We start from the raw sequence: 24728 nt of genomic DNA, 5'->3' as shown, positions 1-24728 counted from the left end.
CGTCTCTACAATGATATGAATTCAAGCTTGGATTTGAAATCTAGTATGCGTTGTTGCTTTAGGGCTATCATTGATTCCAAATATTGGATCACACACTAACTTTAGGCAAATATCAAAGTCCACAATTCCCTGTAGTATAATTATTCTATCTGCTGTATTTATCCTCAGTAGAGGAAGAGGCAGCAGCAGAGGGCAAGTCTACATTATAGCAAAAAGAGGTCTAGCGGTCATAGTGGAGCTAAATGTGAGTCATGAGTATAAACTATAGACACAAATACAAACATCATTCTGAGATTAGAAGTAATTCTTTTGCTTTATTTAATGCTGACTAGGCCTCAACTGGACCATTGTGACCAGTGCTGAGCACGATATTTCAGGAGAGAGATGGACAAATTACAGAGGGTCCAGAGAAGAGCAATACAAATGAATAAAGGTCTAGAAAACATAACTTATGCAGGAAGACTGAAAGAACTGGGTTTGATTAACCTGCAAAAAAGAAGAGTGAAGAGGACACCATAAGAGTTTTCGAGTACCTAAAAGGTTGTTATAAGGAGAAGGAAGGAAAAATAGTTCTTAATCTCTGATGATAGAACAAGAAGCAATGGGCTTAAATTGCAGCAAGGGAGGTTTAGGTTGGACATTAGGAAAAACATCCTGCCTGTCCGGGTGGTGAAACACTGAAATAAATTGCCTGGGGTGGTAGTGGTGGTGGAATCTACATCATTGGAGATATTTAAGAGCAAGTTAGACAAACACTTGTCAAGGGTTGTCTAGAATAGATCAATGTTGGTCAAAGTGTTCTGTGTGGCTTTCGGTGTTTTGTTTACCTTAAGAATCTGTAGCCAAGGAGCTTCATCGCTACAATTGGCTCCAGTTCACCATTTCCAGCCTAGAGGAGCTGCAGGAAGCAGCAAACCGGATCCCAGTGTGGGCTGCAAGGCTCTGTGGCTACAGCCCTTTTAGGTAAATTAAGTGGCACAGGCCTGCTAGCAGCTTTCCCAAAGCGGGTCTGTGGGACATTTTGAGAAATATTGGTCTAGATGGAGCTTGTTCCTGCTCTTGAAATAACCTCTTGGGAGTCCTCCCAGTCATATGATTTCTGCACTACATCAGCACAGCTGTAGCACATATGTTGAAGCTGTGTTATGCCAATGGGAGAATAACTCCCACCAGCATAGCACCAATCTGGATATTGGTTAGGTTGATGTAACTTGCTTTGTTCAGAGGGCTTTCTTACTCTGTTTCTGTCTTACTTTCACACTCCTGAGTGCTGTAAGTTACCAGCCCTTAGTTTCTTCTCCCATAATACCATTCAAATCTATGTCTTGCCTTTTCTTCTTACCTTAGCAAATAGGCTTTCTGCTGATTGCTGTTAGCACAGGCATTATTCACATCAAACTGTCCAATTTCAGAAGCCAATGACTCTGATGAATTATATTAGAGCAGAATGTTGTTCTGATGATATCTAGTGCCCCTTCTTGGGTAAAGTTCTGAAATAGATTGAGACCCTTTAGGCCCAGGGTGGGCAATAACTTTTGCCCAGGGGCCACTTCAAAAATGTTTGAAGTAGCCCTGGGCCACCCCAGAAGGGGCGGGGCCTAAACAGGAAGGAGTTTGTCATGGAAGAGGCTTGGCATGCTCCCTCACTCCCAGGCCAATCAGTGAGGGAGGGCGAGGCGAGGGAGCACCAGAAGACTCTCCCCTGACCTGCGAGCTGTGAAGTGCTGTGGCCTCCTTGAAAGGCTGAAGCAGGGCGAAGTCTTTTCTTCTAGGCTTACCAGTGTAGCTCTTATGCTGATGGAATGCCACAGCTGGTGGTATTGGTGAGTGAGCTACTTTAAATAGGCCATTGATGTTCACCAACTACAACCACCATGTAACCATAGATGTTCTGAGCAGCATCATATAATGCAGTGGTTACTATCTGGTGGCCTGTTGGCATAGTGATGTGGATCTGTACCAGTAGTATGGAGTTTGAAAGAAAATGTTACTGGAGACATGGAATGAGTTATATTATTTTGTTTTTAAACTCACTGTAAATGTCCCTCTGACTAAATTGTGTTATGGTATGAGTTGGCCAGTGTCGGCAAAGCTAGAAAGGGAGGTTGAATTTCTAACATAGATCCGTATCTGGGGTAGCGTGCACATATTTTAAAACCTAGTTTGCTCCTGTTTACATTGAATGCTCCCGCTTTTCTGGGTGTAACATCCCAAAGTAGATGGTCACTGAAAATAATTTCAGTGACCATCTGAGGTATTTAGTTATACATGGCTTGCTGAGGTTAATTTTTATTCAGGTAAAACCTTGGGACTTGGGCTATCACAAATGCTGGATCTGCTGCTAGCAGTGAATGTTGGCTTTAAATTGTATTAACTTGTGGAGAAAAGGATAGGAATATACCAACAAGGTCCTGTAAAAAGCTCCTAGGTGCTGCATGGGTTGTTAGAAGAAGGTGCTTTTATAAATTGTGTGCATTAAGGGTTTTCTACATGCATTCTATCATGTACAGTTGATAGGCATTATGGACTTTGCTATCCAAAAAAAATCGAAGGCATGTCCCTTATATATTAATGCCATTTCATAACAGCAAAAGGTTAAGAAAAAGCATTTCAATGTGATTGCTGCACTTACAGGATGCCACTTAACCCTCTGCCTCACAGCTCACAAGCTTTACTTTTGTTTTAGGACTGTCACGAAAATAAAAATGAAGTTCTTTTTGTGCTGTAAAACTTTTTCTAGTAAAGAAATACGGAATATTGGGATCATTGTAAAAAAAAAAAAGTTGCTGGTGTCAACACCATCAGAACTTGAAAGTATATGAAGGTTAGTATTTGAAATAACCTGTGCATTCATATATTTAAGGGCTTCACTTTTATATAATATTTTTGATATTGCTTTCAGTGGAAACAAGGTCAGGTCAACTATGTGAAAATAGTTATGGCACTTATGAAATATCTCCACACATAAGTGCTAAATAATTCCTGGGCAGCAAAGGAGGCATTTCTCAGACCACTGAAGATTTTAAGATTAGTTCTCAGTAACTTTTTGTGGCTTGCTATGTCTTTCCTCAGACATGCTAGTTTAATTTCTTCCTTGAACACTTGTAAAATTCTGGAACTGTGTGCAAGGAAAATTATTGTGACTGACCTGCTGCTTCATTTGAAGTATGTTGTAACATTTATTGAGAGCATGTCACAATGATATATTGCATTTATATTGCTTCTCTTGTTCCAAGATTTATGAAAGTACCTAAACTGAATTATGGGATAGTGGTTGCAACTTTTGCAGTAAAGAGAGAAAGTAACTTCTTATTATAGCTTGACTTTTTAATACCCTCTCCCACTTTGAAATAAACTACACTGGGATTTTGCAGAGCTTGTTTATTTCAGAATAGGTTTTTGAGTGCAGAAGATGGAGGGCCCGCAAGATACCTTAAAAACCTTGCCTCTATAGGCTCTGCTTAAAAAAACTCCCCCAAGTCACAGATACACTGATTTTTGAGGGGCATAGCTGCCACCACCAAGTGAAATAACAGAAAACCCCCTTCTTCCTGAACTTAAGAAAGCACTTCCAGAAGGGTACCCCCAAACTCCTTTACCATAAGAGAGCTTGAAAAACAAACTGCAGTCTCTGGCAGCTGACCTCTTCATCTGAGGCACGCGCACACACCCATACACACCCCTCCTGTTTCTTTCCAGGACACAAGAATCAAATCATTGCTTAAGAAAAGGTGATTTTATTAACAAAATGATAAAGCATACTTGGTTGCTAGGTGCAACTGAGTAAAATAAATTAAAACACAGAGAACATTTATGAAACAAAAAACAGGACTATGTAACACTTTAAAAACTAACAAGATGGTTTATTATGTGATGAGCTTTCACGGGCCAGATCCACTTCCTCAGATCAAATAGTGGAAGAAAATTGGCATGACCATATATATCAAAGGGATATAATAAATAAAAGTGAATACGTATGTGAAAAGGACAAATCAAATTTCAGAACTGAGGGGGGGAAGGTCTGGGAGCTAATGATATTAGAGGTGATAATTGGGGAGGCTATCTTTGTAATGGGTAAGATAATTAGCATCTTTGAGACCTCAGTGTAAAGTGTCAAATTTAAGTGTGAATGACAGTTCAGAGGATTTCTGGGTATGCAGAGGCCTTGGAAGAAAAGCCTATTCTCACTTACAGACAACTCCCCAATCTGGAACACATTCTTTTCAGTAACCATGCTATACAACCATCTCATAAGCATCCAGGAACCCAGCCCTGCAATCAGCTGCAGTGCCAACTCTTTGTAAGTATTAGTGGGCAAAGTTAAAGTTCTACAAGTGCAATAATAGTGACTAAAAAACATAGCTATGGGAACTGGCTGTGTCCTTTAGCTGTGCATGCCCAGACTTTGTAATTTATAGAATTTTTTTGAAAGTGTAATTTTTGAGGGGTCAAGAAGAGTTAATTGAAACATACTTTCAACCGTAACTCTTTTTTTTTTTTTTAACAGATTTGTGTGTGTGTGTGTATAGAAAAGTTTTATACAGGGATTATTTTACCCACTGATAAAATGCTGTTACCCCTGATATGGAAAGTGGCAGCTATTTAACTGAGTACAGTGGTTCAAGAAAGTTAAGAATGTCTCCCCCCCTCCCCCCCCACCCCAGCTCAATAGCAGAGAGATTGGCTGGATTAGTAGCAACAAAGCCAAGCTCCTAAAAAGGCTTGGGCTCATGAGCTCTTATTTGCCCCTAAAGTGCTGGATCTCTTCTATTTACCTCTGAAATGGGTACAAATGTATCAAGGGGAGGGATTTTCTTCTTTCTTTGGCTGGCTGTCTCTCATGCTTCCTCTTTCCCAATGTAAAGTTTTCCTAGAGGCTCTTTTGACTTGTGCCTCAGCTATCCCTCTCAGTATCTTGAACTGTGGCTTTGACTGGTCAGCTGTTTGGGGCGAGGGGTCGAGAGGTTTTGTTTGTTTGTTTGTTTTTTTCCATTTGGGCCAAACTGGCAGAGGTTTAGTGCATTTTTTTCCTTCTTTCTCACAGGGTTGAGGAGGTATACTTAGACAATGGAGTAGGAATAGAAAGTCTAACATCAGGAGATAATATAGGAGTATTTAGTTAGTTAGTTGCAATTTGAGGCCGGTATCGTGCGCAGATAAATGCTAAAAGGGCTAAGTCCCAAGGATAAAGGAGCCCTGGGGTTTCACTACAGGGCCAAGATACACCAACGACAAGTGGGGTCTTGACATTTAGGCAGACCTAGAGTCCCCTAGATACTTCCTTCTCCCCTTGGAGGAAAGCAAGGGGGTTCAGAAGTAAGCTGAGATTAGTCCTATGGGGTATGTCTACACTACAAAGTTAATTCGAACTAACAGATGTTAGTTTGAATTAACTTTGATAGGCGCTACACTAGTGCTCTGCTAGTTCAAACTTAATTCGAACTAGCGGAGCACTTAATTCGAACTAGGTAAACCTCATTCTACGAGGACTAAGCCTAGTTCGAATTAGCTAGTTCGAATTAAGGGCTGTGTAGCCACTTAATTCAAACTAGTGGGAGGCTAGCCCTCCCCAGCTTTCCCTGGTGGCCACTCTGGCCAACACCAGGCAAACTCTACTGCTCCCCTCCCGGCCCCGGAGCCCTTAAAGGGCCACGGGCTGGCTACACTGTTCGTGCCAGTTGCAAGCCTGCCAGCACCCAGCCAGCAGAGCCTGCACCTGCCACGGCATGAGCCAGCCACCCGATGCCACCCAGCCCTCCACTGCTTCCCAGGACCAGCCTGGCAGCTCCCAGGAGCCTGCCCGGGGACGCAAGAGGCAGGCGCCCGCTTGGTCAAGTGCGGAGATCGTGGACCTCATCCAGGTTTGGGGGGGGAAGCCTCCAATGTCTACGATCTCCGCACTAGCCACAGGAACGCGGCCGTCTATGGCCGCATGGCTGCCAGCCTGGCCGCCTGAGGCCACCAGCGCAGCCGGGAGCAGGTCTGCTGCAAAATTAAGGACTTGTGGCAGTCCTACTCCCGGGCCTGCCAGCCAGGGGCCGACCTGGAGGCATGCCCCCACTTCGAGGCTCTGGACCGCATCCTCGGGGCTCACACCGTCCATGCCCCCCGGGTGGTGATTGACCCTGGGGCAGAGGGACCACTCCCGGACACGGAGGAGGAGGAGCCAGAGGACGCCAGGAGCCTGCCAGGAGCCTGCCCAGGACCCCCGAGGCACCCCACTGAGCACGTCTCCTGTGTCGTCCGAGGCTGGGGAGGCCTCCACCTGTGAGTACCATCATGCTCCCCTTATGTGTACGGGGGGGGGGGGAGGGGAGAGGGAGCCCAGGGACCGTGCGCCTGGGCCTTGCCCACCACGGAGCAGCAGCTGGGTGTCATGCAGGGGCCCTGGCCTTGCAGAGGGGGGCTGGGTTTCACCCACCTGGGCCCAGGGAGAATTGACCACTGCTCTTGTTTCACCACAGCCCCAGCACCTGGGACTGCAGGGTGCACCACCCCGCCAGCAACAACCGCCTGGGCCAGCAGGAGAGCCAGGAATCAGGAGGACTACCAGCGGTGGCACCTCTGGTTCCTGGAGCTGCTGCTCCGCAATCAGGACCACTGGGTCCAGGAGGACCTTCGGCTGCGTCAGCGGAGTTTGGAAGTGCTGGAGGAGCAGAGCCGTGCCCTCAGAGGCCACCTCCAGACCCTGGTCGACAGGTTCCTGCCTCCTCCTGCTCCAGCTCCTGCAGCTGCCCTAGCTCTCGCTCCTCCTCCCACCCCCCCTGCCCCTGCTCCCCCTCCTGCTCTCCCTCCTGCTTCTTCCCCCCCATCCCTCCTGCCCCACCCTCCACACCCGCTCCCCCCCGAGGTCCCCGCACCCACAGTGTTGCGAGACAGGAAAGCCAGCTGGACCCCCAAGCCTGAGCTTTCCCTTCCCTTCCTTCCCTTCCACCCCTTTCCAGCTCCCCCCTCCCAGGTTTCCCCCTCCCCTCTCCCACTATCACTCCTCCCACCCCAGTTATGTACAATAAAAAGAGATTTTGTTTGCCAAAACAGGTGACTTTATTTTACATTACTTAGGAGGGGCGGTTAGGAAGGGGAAGGGGGGGAGGGTGGAAGAAGGCCCCAGTGAGGCATGCAGGGAGAATTCAGTCCTCCTCCTCCACCTGGAAGCTCTCCTGCAGGGCTTCCCGGATCCAGACGGCCCCCCGCTGGGCTTCCTGGACAGCGACGGTGCGGGGCTGAGCGTACTTGCCAGCCATGCGGTCAGCCTCAGCCATCCGGGCTGGCAGGAAAGCTTCCCCCTTTCGCTCACACAAATTGTGTAGCACAGAACATGCTGCCACCACGGGAGGGATGTTGTGCTCGGCGAGGTCGAGGCGGGTGAGGAGGCACCTAAATCGGGCTTTCAGTCGCCCGAAGGCCCCCTCAATCACGATGCGGGCCCTGGTCAGCCTCTCATTGAAGGACTGGAGGGAAGGGTTGAGGTGCCCCGTGTATGGCTTCATGAGCCAGGGCTGTAGGGGGTAGGCCGCATCCCCCACCAGGCAGACGGGCATGTCCATGTCCCCAACCCTGATGTGGTGGTCGGGGAAGAAGGTCCTGGCCTGCAGCCTCTGGCACACGGAGGAGTTGCGGTACACCCGTGCGTCGTGTGTCTTGCTGGACCAGCCCACATTAATGTCCGTGAACTGTCCCCAGTGGTCACACACGGCCTGCAGGATCACGAAGAAGTACCCCTTGCAGTTCACATACTGGGAGGCCTGGTGTTCTGGGGCACGGATGGGGAAGTGCGTCCCGTCGATGCCCCCCCCCCCCCCGCAGTTGGGGAAGCAGAGGGCGCCAAACCCCCGGATGACGGCGTCCGGGTTGGCGAGGTGGACCACCCTGCAGAGCAGCACCCGGTTGATGGCCTTGACCACCTGTGGAGAGACACAGCAAAGCACAAATCAGTGGGGCACCCGGGTGGCTGGGAGTGTTCGTGCCCTGGCAGTGCCCTGTGCCCCACTCCCGGAAACAACCCCCCCCCCCCCCGGGCGGCATGTAGTACGGCCAGGAGAGACCGGCCCCTCTGATGCGGGGCACTTTTGCTTCCTACCCCTGTTTTCCCTGGGGCAGCCCATCCCCTCCTTGCAGCCTCCCGTTGCCCCCGGTCCAGTGGCCGGTGAGTGCCATACCTGCATGAGCTCTGCTCCGACGGTGGATCTCCCCACGCCGAACTGGTTCCCGACGGATTGGTAGCTGTCCAGCGTGGAGAGCTTTAACAGAGCGATGGCCACACGCTTCTGGAGGGGGATGGCGGGCCTCATGCAAGTGTCCCTTCTGCGCAGAGCAGGGGCGAGCCACTCGCAGAGCTCCAGGAAGGTGTCCCTCTTCATTCTGAAGTTCTGGGTCCACTGTTGGTCTCCCCAGCTCTCCAGGATGATGCGGTCCCACCAGTCGCTGCTGGGCACCCGGGCGCCACCGCATCTGCACCATGGCCCCCAGGGTGGCCAGGCGGAGAGGCAGGGAGCTGACGTGCACCAGATGGTGCACGACAGCATCCACCCATAGCTGGCGGGCTTGCAGCAGCAAGACCAGATACTGCACCAGAAAGTGCAGGGGGAGCTCTAGCTCCATGTTGCCACCTGTGGCGGCGTCCCCAAAGGGAAGCACTGACACACATGGGCGCAGAGAAAAATGCTTTGCTGTCCCTCAGCAAGGTAGGCAAGCAAGCGGAAAAGCTGAGAACCGGCTGTCCAGGGAGGTCCCTTTAAGCATGAGCCTCAGACAGCAGCCACACAAAGCAACTACTGACCTGATGCCCTGCCAGAACCGGTTTCAGCTGCCCTTAAATGCGCCCCTGCATCCAATCAGTGTGAACGCGCTAGTTCGAATTAGCAAAACACTAATTTGAACTAGTTTTTAAGTCTAGTTGCACTAGTTCGAATTAGCTAATTCGAACTAAGTTAGTTCGAATTAGTGCTGTAGTGTAGACATACCCATGGACCAGCTGAAGGGGCTTTATCCTGAAGTGTTAGCTATATCAGTGATTTGCAACCTTTTTTATACTGTGGACTGGCAAATTCACAGATTTTTGGCGGACTGGTAACATTTTATTTGCATATTCGTTATGCAAACAATGACTAGTCAAATAAAATGTTACTGGTCCAACAAAGTGCAGGCACCTAGAGCTGCCGCAGACAGCTGGCTTCAGCTCTCGCAGTTGCCATATGGTGGGCAGCTGCTGCAGCTGAAGCCAGCTGTTTGCGGCAGCTCTGGAGAAAAAGGCTGCTGTACACCCTGGCCCCCTGAACCACCCTAATGCCAGCCCTAACTCGTAGAGCCTTCCCCTCCACTACCCCTCCAAGTGCCAGCCAATGACTCCAGAGTCCCCTGCACCCAACTGCCCTAGTGCCAGCCTTCTGGTCTCAGAGTCCCCCACTGACAGCCTCCCATCCCCAGTGTCGCAGCGCCAGGCACTCCACCTCTTAGAGTTCCCCATCCCTAGAGTTCTCCAGTATTAGCCCCGTCCCTGAAGCTCCCAGTGCCTGTCTCTCTCCCCTCACCTAGCCCTGCGCTGACTCCCAGCTGGCAAGTGAACAGTGCTGCCTGGGTCATGGCTGCTATAAGGCTGCTATGCCAGGTTCCACAGAGCCCTCCTGCTGCACAACGAATCGCTGTTCCATGTCTGGGTGGAGATCCCGCCCCTGCTTGATGCTGGTTGGCTGAGAGGCGGGGCAGAACATACCTCTCCCAACAGCTGCAATGAGAGGGTCGGCGGTGGGTGGTTTACCCCAGTCTCGACTCTGAGCCGCCTGGTCCAGCAGCCAGCGGTTCGCAGCCCAGTACTAACTGGTCTGCCGACCGGTGGTTAGGAACCACCAGTCTATATGGTGGGAGTTCTGTCACCCCCATCCTGAACAGACAAATGTCTAATGTGGAAGCGGGTGAACAGCATGTGTGTCCCTTCCAATTGTTAAGATAATAAAGTTGTGACCTGTTGCTCTGCTCTACCCCTGTGTCAGTCTGTCATTTGTCTGTGTGTCCTGATATGTGCCACCAATGGACACTGAAATTGTTACCACAATGTAATTATACCTGCAAGAGTTTAATCAGCACTTGAAGGCTAAACCTTCTGTTCTTATGAAGGCCTTGAAATCTTTCATATCTCTATGTGGCTTTTCTTCCTAATTTCATTCAAAAGAGGTGCCTGCAGCAGCACTGGGTGCTCATAACACCAGATCAAGACAATTGTTAATTATCTTTGGTGATATTTTCTGCCCATTTGATGATGACTGGTCCACCGTTGCCTACAATGGGAAATTGAAAAGCCTGAGATTTTTCTTTTGCTAACTCTAAGCATTTTCCCTTCCCTTTGGCATTGGGGAAAATAAATGTAACAAACATTTACAAGTGAACCTGGAGAATATTTGGGCTCCAGAACTGTCCTCTTTGAAGCCTGCCTCCTGAGGCAAAATCACTCAGTTTCCCCTATAATTGTATTCAGTACAGTTTTCAGAGTTGTTTCAGCGGTGGCTTTTGACAGTCCTGAGATGTAGGAGGCATTCCAGAAGACCTCAAAAATCACCCAAAATCCCAAAGTAAAACAGGAATTTCACAGGCTTGTTTTAAATGACCAAGTGTGTGCTGTATGTGTATTTTGAGGAATGTAGACTGACGTACGTGAAAACTCAGATTCTAGGCCACTGTGTGGGGTTCCTCTGGACGTATAGTAATGTACAAGAGATGAGAATCAGGCATATCCTATAAATGACCCTTGAAATGGGAAACAAGGTTGTAATTCATTGGGGATTTCGTATGAGACAGAACAGCTCAGTTAGTTTATGCAAGGACAGAACCCTGAGATGCAAATAAACTTCTCATGCATACTCAGGATTATTCTGGTATTCAAAATACAAACCTTAAAAAAATTAGCAAATTTTGAATTTTTAGCCATTTCAATTTTTTCTTGATGTTACTGCCAAGGGAATGTATAGTTGACAGCATCAAGACCTTGTCACTTTCAGGCACAGTATGTGGGCTTTAGCTGGCTTGTTTTCTGATGCACTTAAAGAAGTAAATCATAAGTACATACAAAGATTAGAGCTTTGCAGACTTGAATGAAACAGAGTTATGCATTTAAAGAGCTTAGTAAAGGCTATTGATAGTATGTTAAATGTTTTTAAGTAGCTGCAGAGAATTTTATAGGGAAGTTGGTATAAAGCTATATGCTGTGGTTCACACTGTATTGAGTTACATCTATTCTGTGTATTAAACAATAGATGGGTGAGGGTGAAACACATTGAATCTATGCAGAAGAAAGTATGTGCATTTGTTTATAAACTGGTTATACAGGTGGATGTTTTTATTACCCCCTTTGTGCACTATTCCCCATTAGCAAAGCCTGTTCTAATTACATATATTTAAATGGTGGCTTAGTTTCAGGGGGTTAGAAGTTCGCCTCTATAAATTGAGTCCTGTATAGGTTCTCCTTTCCTCCCTCCCCTCTCCCTTGGGTAGGGAGAATTTATTCTAAACTTGCAAAATCCTCTTGGGAGATTTCCTACCAACATTCCTAGCAACATTTAGGCTTAGTTTTACTTTCCATGGCTTATCAGAGAGTTTAGATTCCCCAAAAAATGCAGTTTGACTTCTACTTCTACATTATTTTCTTGCCCTCCTGAAAATGCTCCTTTCATATTTAAGAAGATAACTACCAGTTGGACCTCCCTGGTCTAGCATTCTTGGAGTGACTGGTCCCAAACATGGGAAATTGTCTTACTAGGGGAGGTTAATTCTGGCCCTTGTGCTACCAGCCCTTCCAGCCTGGCTCTGCTTCTGTCCCAGCTACCAGCCTCCCTGCCAGCTCCTCCCTTGCCACCAGCTCAGCTATGCTCATGGCTACAGCAGGGCTGCTGGCCCCGTTGCTTCCAGACTAGCAGGCAGGGCTGTTGGCTGCTACTGGAGTCTGCGGCCCCGTCGGGCACACCCCCCCAGTGGAGCTCGCTGGAGTTTGCTGCTGCACTGGCCCCCCTGCCACTAGCCCAGCCGAACTTCCACTGCAGGGCTCCTAACACTGATACCAACATAGACTTCTACTACTAATGCCTGTGTTAGACACTGAAGGCTGTGTCTACATTGGCAAGATGTGTCTACACTGGCCGCGAGTTTTTTGCGCAAGAACACTGACATTCTACTGTATGAAATCAGTGCTGCTTGCACAAATACTCTGACACACTCACTCAGGGATAAGCCCTCTTGCGCAAGAGGCCAGTGTAGACAGGTAACATCCATTTCTTGCGCAAGAAAGCCCTATGGCTAAAATGGCCATCGGAGCTTCCTTATGCAAGAGAGCGTCTAGACTGGCACGGATGCTTTTGCGCAAAAGCAAATCTTTTGTGCAAAGGCACATGCCAGTATAGACGCTCTCTTACTCAAATACTCTAACGCAAAAACTCTTGCGTTTAGAGTATTTGTGCTAAATCTTGCCAGTCTAGACGTAGCCTGATTGAACAAGTTATGTGAATAGTCCCATTGAAGTCAATGGAACTACCTATAAATTTAAGTTAAACTGTGTGGTTTAAAGTACCTTTCTGAATTTTCATGTGTGCTTTTTGTCTTAACCCTAACTTCTAACAGGGCCATTCCCCCATTACTGTACAAACTTTAATTAGGGGAAGAACACTTTACATAACTTTGTTTAGCTTATGTTATATATTATTGGCCTGAATTCCAGATGTGCTCAGCACTTGTGAAAATCTTGCTATATTTTTTGGGACACCAGTAATGCCCATTTTGGTGATTTCTCCTCTTCCTCCATCCATTCTAAATCTGTTACGAATCATAGATGTAGTTTTCATCAGCCTTTCTTCTGTGCACAGCTTCTTTTACAGATTATATGTTAATATGCTGCTTGCATAAATGATATTTTTAATAACAGCAACAGTAACACTTACTATTTCTTCCTCCTTTTCTAGTATTTTAAATATCGACTCATAACTAAATCTAGTAGAAGTATATGGCAGCTATAAGTAGTACTTCTGGGTTTGCAGAAATAAAAAATGAAAATATTGCTACTGATTATAGAATTTTACTCTAATGTCCATAAATTAATTCACATTCTTGCCTGGTGTCTTTTGGCACCTAAAACTTCTCCTCTCACAACAGTATTTTACAGTGAATTTTTGATAGCTAGCATTAGTGAATTGTATTTCACTGCTTCTCTGTAATAAAGCAAAATTTTGGTTTATACATTATAATTTCAAAAACAATTCAGCTTTATCAGTTCATTTTAGTGTTGATTGTTTTGTGTGCTATTATAGCTTAGCTGTTTCTTTTGAGTTAATAATATTTAAAATTGCTGGAAGACTGCCAAAGAAATTCTTTACCCTGTACTTCCTTATCACCTTTTTCTTTTATTGCTACCAGTTGTTATGAAATACAGTCATAAATCAGTATTGGAGAAGAAAGGGCCTTCGTATCGCATGAGCCCTGAACACTCCTGAAAGAGAGATGATTGGACTTCATGGGTGAGATATTCTGCTCTATTGGGTGTTTCAGTTTTCTCATTCACTGCTCTTCATGTTTTTGTATCTGGTAAAAGAATGTGAACTGCAGATATAAGCTCCTCCAGAAATGATAGTTATTAGATAATATACTGCATCTTATCAGCAGAAATATAGATCATCTCTACATTAATAGATAGCATAATGGCAGTATTTAAAATTATCCTCCCCAAACTTGTAAATGCAGCCAATATGACTATAAATAAAGCCACTATCCTCTTAAGTCTGAAATCCCTCCTTGATATCTTCAGAAGATTTTGCATGATTTATGTGCTGTACAGATCTTTGCAGAATGAGTTTGAAGTGGGGCCAATGATGAGAAATTCTAACGAAAGGTTGGAGATAGGGAAGGTGAAAGATCAATCCTCAAATTATGTAAAGAAGTTGGCATGTTTTTTAATTAAACTGGTTTCAATGCTATTGTCATCTACTAATTACAGTATATTGATTATGAAACTAAGCTCATTAATAGCTTCCTGGATGCATTTCAGAAGAGATCACACTTAAAAGGTTTATGTTAGAAGTCTTTTCCTGTTTTCTAGCTCTGACTGGGTAGTTGGTGGATATTTAATAAAGTAGACTGGCTCTTTCTTACAGATGATTCTTGTTGTTTAAAGCACTTCAGAAGAAACTTGAGGATCACAATAATGCAAGTGTATAAGAACCTGAAAAGAATTACTACTTAGTGATGGATATTAAAATATCCACAGAAGAACAATAAAATATTTTCTGTCACCAAGATGGTAAGAGACTAGATTGAGAAGAGATTATAAGATTATTATAAATAAAGTTCAGATTAATATTAGTAAATCTATTCAGTAAGAAGAACACAACTTCATTTGATATTTGTCCTTAGTGGTTTCATTTTATCTAGATCATTTGTCCCTTTTTCCTCACCAAATTCTGTTGAATTTCCTGGGGCTAAACTGTGTCTAGGTCAAGGCTACACATTTATCTTGTGTTTTATGATGTGATCATATCACATCCCATTTCTCTGCTCTTTCCTGTTCAACTTTTCATCAGTCAGTGACAGTCCTGACACCAGCTAGTGGCATGAGGATTGCCAGGTGTCTGGTATTGAACCAAACAATCCAGCATTTGAGCTTTCTGTTAGGGGAAACAAACTTAGAAAATATAAATATCTGGTATTTTCTAAATAAGATGTAATGTAGATTGTGTTGTGATGTCAAGCGTGTCCAGTATTTTTGTTGAAACCATCTGGCAACCCTTCGTGGCATAGCAATACCAGCACTTGCCTGCAGCTGGTATTGCTGCATACAGTTGGCAGCTTTTAAGCATGGTACCCTGCTTCTGAGGAACAATATGCTTTTTAGCAGACTATTTCTTGAGGGGAGAAACATTTGTAAATACATAAACACCAGCCATCAATCACTTTTTGTAACAGGAAATAGCAGAAAGGCTTTCCTTGGCTGGCAGACAAATATGAAGAAAATAAAAATAAAGAGTAGAGTAAGGAGCAAGGAATTTCTAATTCTGTTTCTTAAGAATTATCAGGAGTGACCTTCATATTGCACAGCATTCATTGTTAGTATCATTATCTGAAGAAGTGGGCTGTGCCCACGGAAGCTCATGACCCCATCTACATGTTTTGTTAGTCTTTAAAGTGCTACCAGACAATTTGTTGTCTTGTAATTTTATGTATTTTTTTTTACTTGTTGTTTTTTCATCAACTCACTAAAAGCATTAGCATGGTAGAGGGAATAGTATATTTACATAAATTCCCACCTGAAGACATTATGAAGGTTTTAATCTGCTGGAACTGAAGTGGCATTTTTGTTGTGTTTGTAAGAAGAGACTTTCTGGAATGCAGGCAACTAAATAAGGGCCAGGTTTTCAGAAAAGCTTTATTGGCTCCCAATGTGATGCTTAATTAGATTTTTTCAAAAGAAAATCCTGCCATTTATTTTGATGCCAAAATAAGTGAGTTCTTCTGAAAAAGATGGGTCTGAGTTGCTTATAATCTGGTGCAACATGCTTTTGATCTCTACTGTGTAGCTCCCCCCTTCACCTTTTTAACTGAGGCTCAGCAGCCAATTTTTTTTTTTTTTTTTTTTTTTTGCAGTGGAGGAGGGCTTGAAGGTTATTGCTTGGGATGTAATTTTTCCCTTTATTTTTTTTCTGTAGCAAATGTGACTTTTAAAAAACTCTCTAGATAAATAATGCCAACACAAAATTTAAGACCTTCATAAAATAAAATCTTTCTGCTTTGTTGTATGTAGCAGAGGCATAACACATATTGTATAAAACTTCCAGAATCAGGCTCCAGACCAAATATTTTCAAGAAAAAGAAACACTGATAAAATCAACATTTGCTATGTAATATAGGAAGACTTGAGTCCACAGTGGCTCCAATGTGTATAATAAATATTATATACTTGAATGTGTGGGTGTGTTTCTAAAATTACTGCTTTTCAAGTTTTCTTGTGTCCAAAGACACTTGGCTTAAGAGCATTTGTGGATACTATTTTGGCAGCTGGAACCACAACATTGTTTACAAAAGACTCTGTTTCTTCCACCTCCCTTCCCACCCCTTCCTGTTTTGAAAATAGAATGTTTGAGGGAATTTTATTCCTCCCTGAGATATATTTGAAATCTGAGGGTTATTTTTTTATTTAAAAGAAAAGTAGACCTGGACAGGGTTACTTTCGGCCATAAATTATAGATCATTTAAACTTCTGAGAGTCTTACTGATTTCAAGTAGCATTAGGGACTGAGAAGTGACATTAAAATATTATATTCAATGTTTTTTTTGTTCCTCGGTGGCTTCCCAAACTTTTTGTAGAACACCAAATAGAAATATATTTTCTTTGTAACTTGGTACTCTAGTAACCAAAATTAAATTTTCTGATTTTGTATGTGTGGTGGAGGGATGGGGGTATTTTTTTCAGTGTATTGTAAACAGCAGCAACATTTTTTGGAATTAGGTTAGTGGGTCGTTTTGTAGTGCATGTGTGTGGGGGGGGGAGGAGGTCTCATTTTTGGAAGTTAGGTGCTAATGAATGTAATGCAGCAGGCTCTCTCATATGCTATACGATGATAATAGCGAAAATATAGGCTGTTCTATATCTGTTGTACAATTCCACTAACTGCATTTGAGTTTCCCCCAAGGATTAAAATGGCCCATGAACTTTCAGTACACTGACTGATATGGCTGAGATGCACAGTGGGGTAAGATGCTCTACTGTGTGCAGTATAGTGCAAGCTAACGGAGGCTGACTGTTGCTGGGCAAAGTAATGTTAAACAAGTATTTATTCTAGAAAATGTCAGTCAAACCAATTCTCTCTGTATGGTTTAAGTTCTAGCAGCAACCATACAAAACAGTGGGTTAGTTTCAGAAATTCACTTTTTAGTTGAAGAGGAGCATTCTACAAGGCTCTATACTTTGTTTTGAACATATCAATGCATCTATGCTATAAGAGCATTTGTACTCAGCTTTATTTTTATTGACAGTCACTCATGTCTCAGTGAGTTAGTCTAAAAGTACTGTAGTGGGGCCACATTCAGCTGTGAGAGATGTGCAATTCTATTGAAATTAAAAAGCTTCAGACCAAGCACATGCTGTGTGATAATTGTTATGTTTTGATCAGTATGGTTCTCTGTCAGTTTTCTTAATGGGAAAATAACTCTTATAAAATGTTCCATATGATGTATTTCTGGGACACAGGAGTCCATAATGGGCAGTTTTCATCTACTGAGGAAAGATGATGATGTGGTTAGGAGATTTTTAGGTTAAAACTAGTGATGTGATAATGTAAACTGTTAAACAAAAAACCTGTTTATAAGACAGCTCCCTGCAAGCACCAGCTCTTGCTTGCCCCCTGGCCACCCAGTGATACAGAGGCCTCCAGGCAGCAGTTACACGTTTACATAAATACATGCATTTTAACAACACTTGTTCTTCTACATCTGTCTCTATGCATCTTTTTGCCTCTTGTGTTTATACTTGGATTGGAAGCTCTTGGGGGCAGAGACCATCTTTTGAGTCTGTGTATGTACATCACAAAATGGTACTGCAGTAACTATGAGAGAGTTTGTATGCATCTGTCTCTGTTCAAGAACTTCTCCTAAATGGTAAGACCACCAAATTCAATATACAGCTGCTTCTTATAACTTGAAGCAAGGTAAAGGTTTGGCTGTGCCAAGAAAATGGGATGTGCCTGAAATGAGATTGCGTCTCAGAAAACCATACAGAACAGAGACAATCACCAGGCAGATGAAAGGGGCTGACTGACCTCACCCACCTAGTTCAGAATTGCCTGAGCCTCCCACCCACTACTAGGATTGCCAGATAGTTTCACAAAAAAATACCGAACATAGCAGGAAAAAAATTGGTTGGGGGGGAGAGAGGAAAGAAGAAGAGAACCCACCAGACACAGCAGGGGGAGGGGGGAAAAGTGTCTCCGTCAGCCTTCTGTCCAAGAAAATATCAGTATTTTCTGTTCTGTTTTTGTTTTTTTTAACTGGACAGAAGATGCAATTGCCGGACTGTCCAGGTGAAAACCACACACCTGGCAACATTAACCCTATGCAGGGAAGGGGTGGGGGGCTTCCCTTCTCTCCCCCTCTTGCAAGGGATTCCTCCCCTTCTCCACAGCCTTTCCGTCAGGTCCCGCATATCTCCTTAACTGCTAAGGAGGAATCGCGGCCAGTGTAGGGCTACAAGATACTGCTCTTTGCTGCAGCCAGCGTATTGCAGGGAAGGTGTTCTGGGGCTTGCCCAGATGTGGCCACCCCTTCCTTCCTAAATGCACCCCATGCAGGGAAAGGTCTGTGGGTGATTCTCTTCCTTCCCACTCCTGTGAGGTATCCCCCGCCGCCGCCTTCCCTCCAGTCCTGCATGCCTCCTTAACCTGTAAGTCTCCAGACTGCCAGAGGCTAGCCGGCCTATTCAGGTAAGGTGTGGGGGCAGGGGAGAGGAAGGGGAGATGCTGTCCCTGCTGTGGCTTCCCCTTCCTTCCAAAAGGTGCCCCTTGCAGAGAAGGGGCTCAGGGGTTTCACTTCCCTCCCACTCTGGGAATGGATCTCCTCTCCTCTCCTCCCACACACCTGCTCATGGCAAAAGGAGTTTTGCTGGCAGCCTTTGTAGCCGCTTGAGCCTGGGAAGGAGCTGCAGCCTCTTTCACTGCCACTTGGCTGAAATGCCTCAGGACTGCAGCACGTGGAGCTTCTCCCTCCCACCAGATCTCCTGCACCTCCCCCATGTGTAGAAGAACCAGAAGAATCTGGCCTTGCTGCAGGGGAGGCTGGGGGAAGTTTTTAAAGTGGTCCCAGGGACACCCCGCCCTCCCTCCTCCCCGCCAGATGCAGCAGGAGAAAAATGTCCCCACTGGCCTTCTGTCCGAGAAACAGAATACCGGACATTTTGCATGTCCAGTATTTTCCGTTTTTTTTACTGGACAGAAGATGCAATTACTGAACTGTCCAGGCAAAAACCGGACACCTGGCAACCCTACCCACTACTTGTAATTTAGGGCATGTCGCAGGTGGAAGCTGAAGTTCCTCCCTCCCCTCTGCTCTGATTTATATAAGAACATTGCTGGCTGTTCCACTTTCTCAGGGAGCAAGGGAAAAATGCACAGTTGCTGCATTCCTCACTCTAGTTAGGGAGTACTGAGGGCAGATGATGAACCTGGGCCTGCCCATGATGGGGGATATGCACCCCTCTTCCAGCTCTTGTGATATCTGGAGCTGGGGTAGTTCTCTGGCACGCAGTGGGAGCTAGCCTCTCCACCTGGCCAGATACCCCACTCCCAGCTTGCTTCTGCACCCTACCTCCCACCCAGACCTTGCAACCTTTCCGCCTTCTGTACCCACCTCCCTCCCAGATCCTGCATCCCTATCCCTATCCCACTCAATGCAGCCCTGCTGCACATTGAACCCCTCATTTTCATCCCTACCCCAGAGCCTTGAGGGGGTCCATAAAATTCACTAACTCTGGCACCCCAAAAAATAAATCTGGCCTATGGGAAACCCTGAACCTCAGTTCTCCCCATCCCTTTCCCTCACTCTGTGAGGCTGGAGGGCCAAAGGTATTTTTTTGCTTCTCACGTGCATGGTTCCCCACTGATATTTTTTTTTTCCTGTGGGTCAGTGGCCTCCAACCCAAAAAAGGTTCCCCACCTCTGCCATAAATAATATACACATTGAAACCTTTTGTATTGGGTATTAATTAATATTTTAAAATGAAGTTTGATAAACTAACGTGAGCAAGTTAAAACATTTAATATGTTAAATTTAAATTAAACTATTCTTCCTAGCAGCAGCTGGTTCAGAAAATATGGTCACTGTACCCAGCCTGCCCCTCCAACGCTCATGCACAAAGATCCGTGAATAAGTTCAATCGTGGCACGCCACTTTTGAAAGGCTACTGACCCCTTATTTTGAAAAGAAGAAAAACATTTTTTTTGAGTTAAGGATTCGAGCAATACTGGGTAAATCTTACAGTAATAAATATTTCTTAAATACCAGCTTAAAGTAGGGATGTAAAATCTCAGTTAATTAGTTAACCTATTAGGTGTTAGGTCAACGTAATGTTTAACTGGTTAACCAATTTAAGCAGGATTTGGGCAGGAGTTCCCACAGGGTTCCCACTCCCAGGCCTCACAGAACAGCCCCTCTGTAACAGGCTCCTAGATTTGCCACAGACCGGATCTACTCCAGATGAGAGCAGCCTCCGTCAGTGGCAGGTCCCCTACAGACCTGAAGCAGCCCTCTACCCACAATAGGCAGGGAGCTGCTCCAGATCCCATTGGTTACCAGTTACTCTGTTAAATTTTCACATCGCTAGCTCAAAGACCTACCTGGACACTTCTCTTTGTTATAACTAATGCTACATAAATAAGGACCAAACAAATATACTATGCAATTCATAATAGTTAACTTCTAGCCAGAAAGATTTTGGGTCCAATTCTGATGTGATTTTTGTGCTAGTTTACCTTTTCCTTCAGAAAGACATTCTGTTGATTTATGCTCATAGACGTAGATTCTAATTACACGTCTTTGGGCTAACGGATACAAATATCATCGTCACCTGTTCTGGAATGTAGTGGAGGGATGAAACGGGATTACAAGTTTTGCTGATAAATCAATGTGTTGGAAAATGAAGAGTTAAGAATATACATGTGAGATTACAAAGCTGAATTCTCAATTTTGGGTATGTGGTCTCTTGAGAGAGAATGCCATTCAGCATCATTGAACAGAGTTATTTAATTCTTAATTTTAATTGACATATCCCAGAGTGCAGTCTTCCCTTATGAATTCTTGGTGGTCATTTGTACTTACAGTACAAGTTGACAAGTGTTTTTTGTTCTTGTTGTTTAGTTTCAAAACTACTCTCAAACACATGGGTGACTGTGTGATTCAGGCATTTATATTTGCCTACCCACTTGAATTGAAATTCCAGTAATCGTTAATTTCTTTTTTACTTCAAAGTCTTTCTAACAACTTACAAGTATGTAGACTTATTTAAGGAAAGATTTATTTGAATTTCATTGGAAGCTGGTTATCTCTTGGGATTTTCAGCTTGCTTTAGCCTAAATTAATGAAAGCTCTTCGCTGCTGCAGCTGGTGGCTGTGATTCTATCATATGGACTTCTTAGTCTCAAGCTCTAATGGCAAGTGTATAATGTGGGAGATTTAAACAATAGACTATTTAAATAGATTTTTTTTTGGCTGTAAAAGTGGGTTGGGAGCCCGGCACGCTGCAGTGGGGCTGCTTAGCTAAGTTGCTCAGCATGCCCCAGCTGGGCTGCCTGAAGGGGCTGTGGAAGCCCGGTGCATTACAGCAGAGCTGCCTGGAGGAGCCAGGATTGGTGCGCTGCAAAGCGGCTACTCAGCTAAGTTGCCTGGAGTGCCTTGGCTGGGCTGGGCTGGGCTGGTGGGCTGGGAGCGTGACACACTGCGAGCTGGATTGCCCAGCATAGCAGGAAAGAGTGGAGGAGTAGGCAACAGTGGGGCCTGTGGCTGGGCTAGTGCTTGAGAAGTTGGTAGCAGGGAGGCCAGATGTTACCACCTCTGTTCTGGCAAAATCCCTCATCTAGGAGTGGTTAGGCCCCAAGGGTGCCAGACCAGGGAGGTCCAACATGTACTACATCTGAACTCTAGTTATCCAACTTGGAGTTGGACCAGAATTTTAAATCTGAACACTTTAGACATTTGAGACAGTCCAGAACTGAATTCTGTTGACTCAGGCTAGCTTCCAGTTCTATTTTCATAATACCGGAATACTCCAGCATTTAAAATGGTTTCTCAAACTAGGAGCCCCATATTACAGTATTTTATTAATAGGAAAGGGCTACTATGCAGAGCTTTGACTAATAGATTCTTAAAGCGCTCTCAAAGCTTTGCACACCACTACACTTTGTATAATGGATTTGTGTTGTATCATCAGTGTTTTTGTTTAGACACGTATGCTACTAGGCATGTGGCTTGCTAAGGGAGATATGTAGCTTTAAGAACAGTAATGGGAGAGTTCCTAAGACTGTAACCTCTTCAGTTAAATTCCCTCACCCACTGCTTCCAGAAAGATGGATCAATGGTAACATGAGTAGACTAAATAGGAAATGACAGCTAGAGGTCATGACCTAGTGAACTCCAGTTAGCATTACGTGATTTTTTTTTCTCACATGCATGAATAGAAGTGGAATCTGTGGTTTTTAAAATTGGTGAGTGGTTTTAAATAGAGTAGTATTGTGTTACTTGAAAGATTAACAAAGGTATGGCATCGTGAGCTTTCTCGGGTAAAACCCACTTCGGTAGATGAGTTGGAGTGGTTTTAAATAGTTTATTTTGGTGTATTATTTGGTAGAGAAATATTGATCAAGAAACAGAACAAAGTGGCATGCTTCTCGGCTGGCTACCCATTTCATAAAACATGTACTCCTTATGGCTAATCTTAACAGATTCTCTCAGTGAATTTTCTCATGGCAAAAATTGAAGCTGTTTTTCAGACAGGTGTGGTAGCACAATAAGGTGTATTAGTCCCACTGTCAATTGTTCAATGAAAGCAAAAAGAGGAAAGGAAACTCGGGGATAGGGCAGAGGCTATGTATCGGATTACATTATGTATGAATAAGAGCGGTATAAGACAAAACTAATTTCTATTATCCTAGCTGATGGGGCAGCTGAAACAGTGAACCAGTGCCATTAAATGCAGAGTGGCAAGTGATTGATTTTAAAGGTGATTGGTAGTGCAATGTTGAATATGGTCCATTGCCTATTCTTTCTATTGACAACCTAAAGCTTAAATCGCTAGTTGCGTTTATGTATGGGTTGTACCTACAATTTATGATGGCCACAAGGGATAAATATAACTTGTCTATTTATTACCTTACTCTCCCTCTTCAGTTTGTAACCTACTTTGGTATCAGATAAATGACTTTATTTTTGAGTCTGAAGGTGGTGTGTTTAAAAACTGGTTTGTTAATTGTTTGGTTAGGTTTTTTTTTAATGTTTATCATGGTACAGAATGCTTAGGAAGGGTGGTGCTTTATAAACAATTAAAGTTCATGCATGCTTGTTTTGCATAGCTTCAAAGCACATTTTCTGTTTCTTAGGTTCTAGAATAAGCAGGTATCACAAATTCTGTTTTTAAGTTTCTACTCTTCATTGATTTCCATCTTACTCATACTGATATGAAACCTTATGGCTTCAGAACCTACATATATTACCTAATAGTAACACACTTTAAGTCACAGAGAGGTAGTTAGTCTGTAACTAAAAAAGTTAGTCTGTAACTCTAAAAAACCTTAAACAGTGGTCCTGTATCACCTTAGGGTACATCTACTCAGCAACATTATTTTAAAATAACTTAGTCTGCATCTACACCAGCAGTCAGCTATTTAGAAATAATGTTGAAATACTGTCAAGCTGGAGGACTTGTTACTCTGACTCATGTAACCCTCGTACAAGGAGTGAGGGCGGTTGGAGGAAGAGTGCTCTATTTTGAAATAAGTGCTGTGAAGATGCTCGCTATTTCGAAATAAGCTATGCAATTGATGTAACTTGAAATAAGCTACTCAGATTGAGCTAAGCCCTGCTGTGTAGATGCATTCTTAGACTAACCAAAAATATAGAAAGTATCATGAGCTTTCGTGGGCAGAGACAAATATGGAGCAAGAGGCACAGCAGTTGAATTACGAAGCAGAAAAAGGGAGGGCGGAGGAGAAAAAAACCTATCCATTTAAATGTCCATGCTTAATGAGGCTGCTAGAGTGGGCTGCAAGTGTCCGATACTTAGCTTTCGATGTCATTTGCGTGTTGACGATAACAGCCCATCCAGTTCATGCCTCTGCTCAAGCTGTGCGCGAGTATCAAATTTGCATATGAAAGCCAGTTCTGCAGATTCTGTGATTCCTGATGGTAAATGTTGCATCTGAGCCTTAAAGTCATGTATAGTGAAGTCAGAGGATGTATCTCTGTGCATTTTTTTTTTCTGGGAGAAAAGGGTGTCATTCCCACCTCCGGAGTTATAATAAGCGAATCGCCTGGAAGACCATTGTTATGATATGCAGCTTAGTGTTCAAACAGTATCTATTGTTCACGGTCAACATGGGTTTTAGATCAATGGTGGCTTGCTGGCTAGTTGTGCTGCATTCCTTTGTTTTGTGTGTTTCTGCATTGCCACATGCTCCAATAAATTTTAATGGCTTACACTTATTTTTAGTCTGTTGGTAGAGCGTTTTGGGGTTTGGATATTTTCTGTTGGGAAAGCTACATTTTGTGCTGCCCAGATGACAAAAACCCAGAGTAAAAGAGAAACTGACCAGCCTCCTATGTTGTACAGTGCAGATACAGCACTTGATCGCTAAAGGGATATCCTGTTGTATGCACTTGTGAATCTAGGAGGAAACCTGTCTGAAGTGTGTGTGTGTGTCATCAAGGTGAAATCCACCACTTGAACTCAAATTAGGACATAAAGGTAGCTGCATTAGGGCATGAAGTGAAATTCCCCCTCAGCGCAGTGTTCAGTGTGCTAGTAAGAATGTATATTCTGTAACCACATTACAAAAGTCAGTCCACACATGGACAGTATATGGCAGTGATGGCAGTCATTGGGTTAGAGTGAGGGCTCTAAATAGGGGTCCGGATGTGTGAGGGGGCTCCAGAGGAAGGGATGTTAAAATGTGGGTAACTGTAACCACTGAGCTTTCCAATGGTTACATGCACCTGTAGCATGG

The 24728-nt window shown here is 44.3% G+C and overlaps 1 protein-coding gene across 15 annotated transcripts in view; it reads left to right on the top strand.

Annotated features, from left to right (window-relative positions):
- Positions 1–24728, top strand: part of ARVCF (ARVCF delta catenin family member) — a 592161-nt gene that overhangs the window by 303845 nt on the left and 263588 nt on the right. For 2 of the 15 annotated variants that reach the window (XM_075898321.1, XM_075898320.1), the window contains 2 exons: positions 13393–13493; positions 14127–14272. The exons of 12 other annotated variants lie outside the window; for them this stretch is intronic. In XM_075898321.1, the coding sequence (XP_075754436.1) occupies positions 14270–14272 (3 nt within the window). In that variant the 5' untranslated portion in view covers positions 13393–13493; positions 14127–14269. The remainder of the gene's footprint in view (positions 1–13392; positions 13494–14126; positions 14273–24728) is intronic. One more of the 15 variants, XM_075898323.1, reaches the window with a different exon arrangement.

The sequence above is a fragment of the Pelodiscus sinensis genome, chromosome 15 (genome assembly GCF_049634645.1).
Source record: "Pelodiscus sinensis isolate JC-2024 chromosome 15, ASM4963464v1, whole genome shotgun sequence".
Classification (NCBI taxonomy): domain Eukaryota; kingdom Metazoa; phylum Chordata; order Testudines; family Trionychidae; genus Pelodiscus; species Pelodiscus sinensis.
The sequence above is the reverse complement of the archived record's forward strand: the minus strand, read 5'-3'. Positions and strand labels throughout refer to the sequence as shown.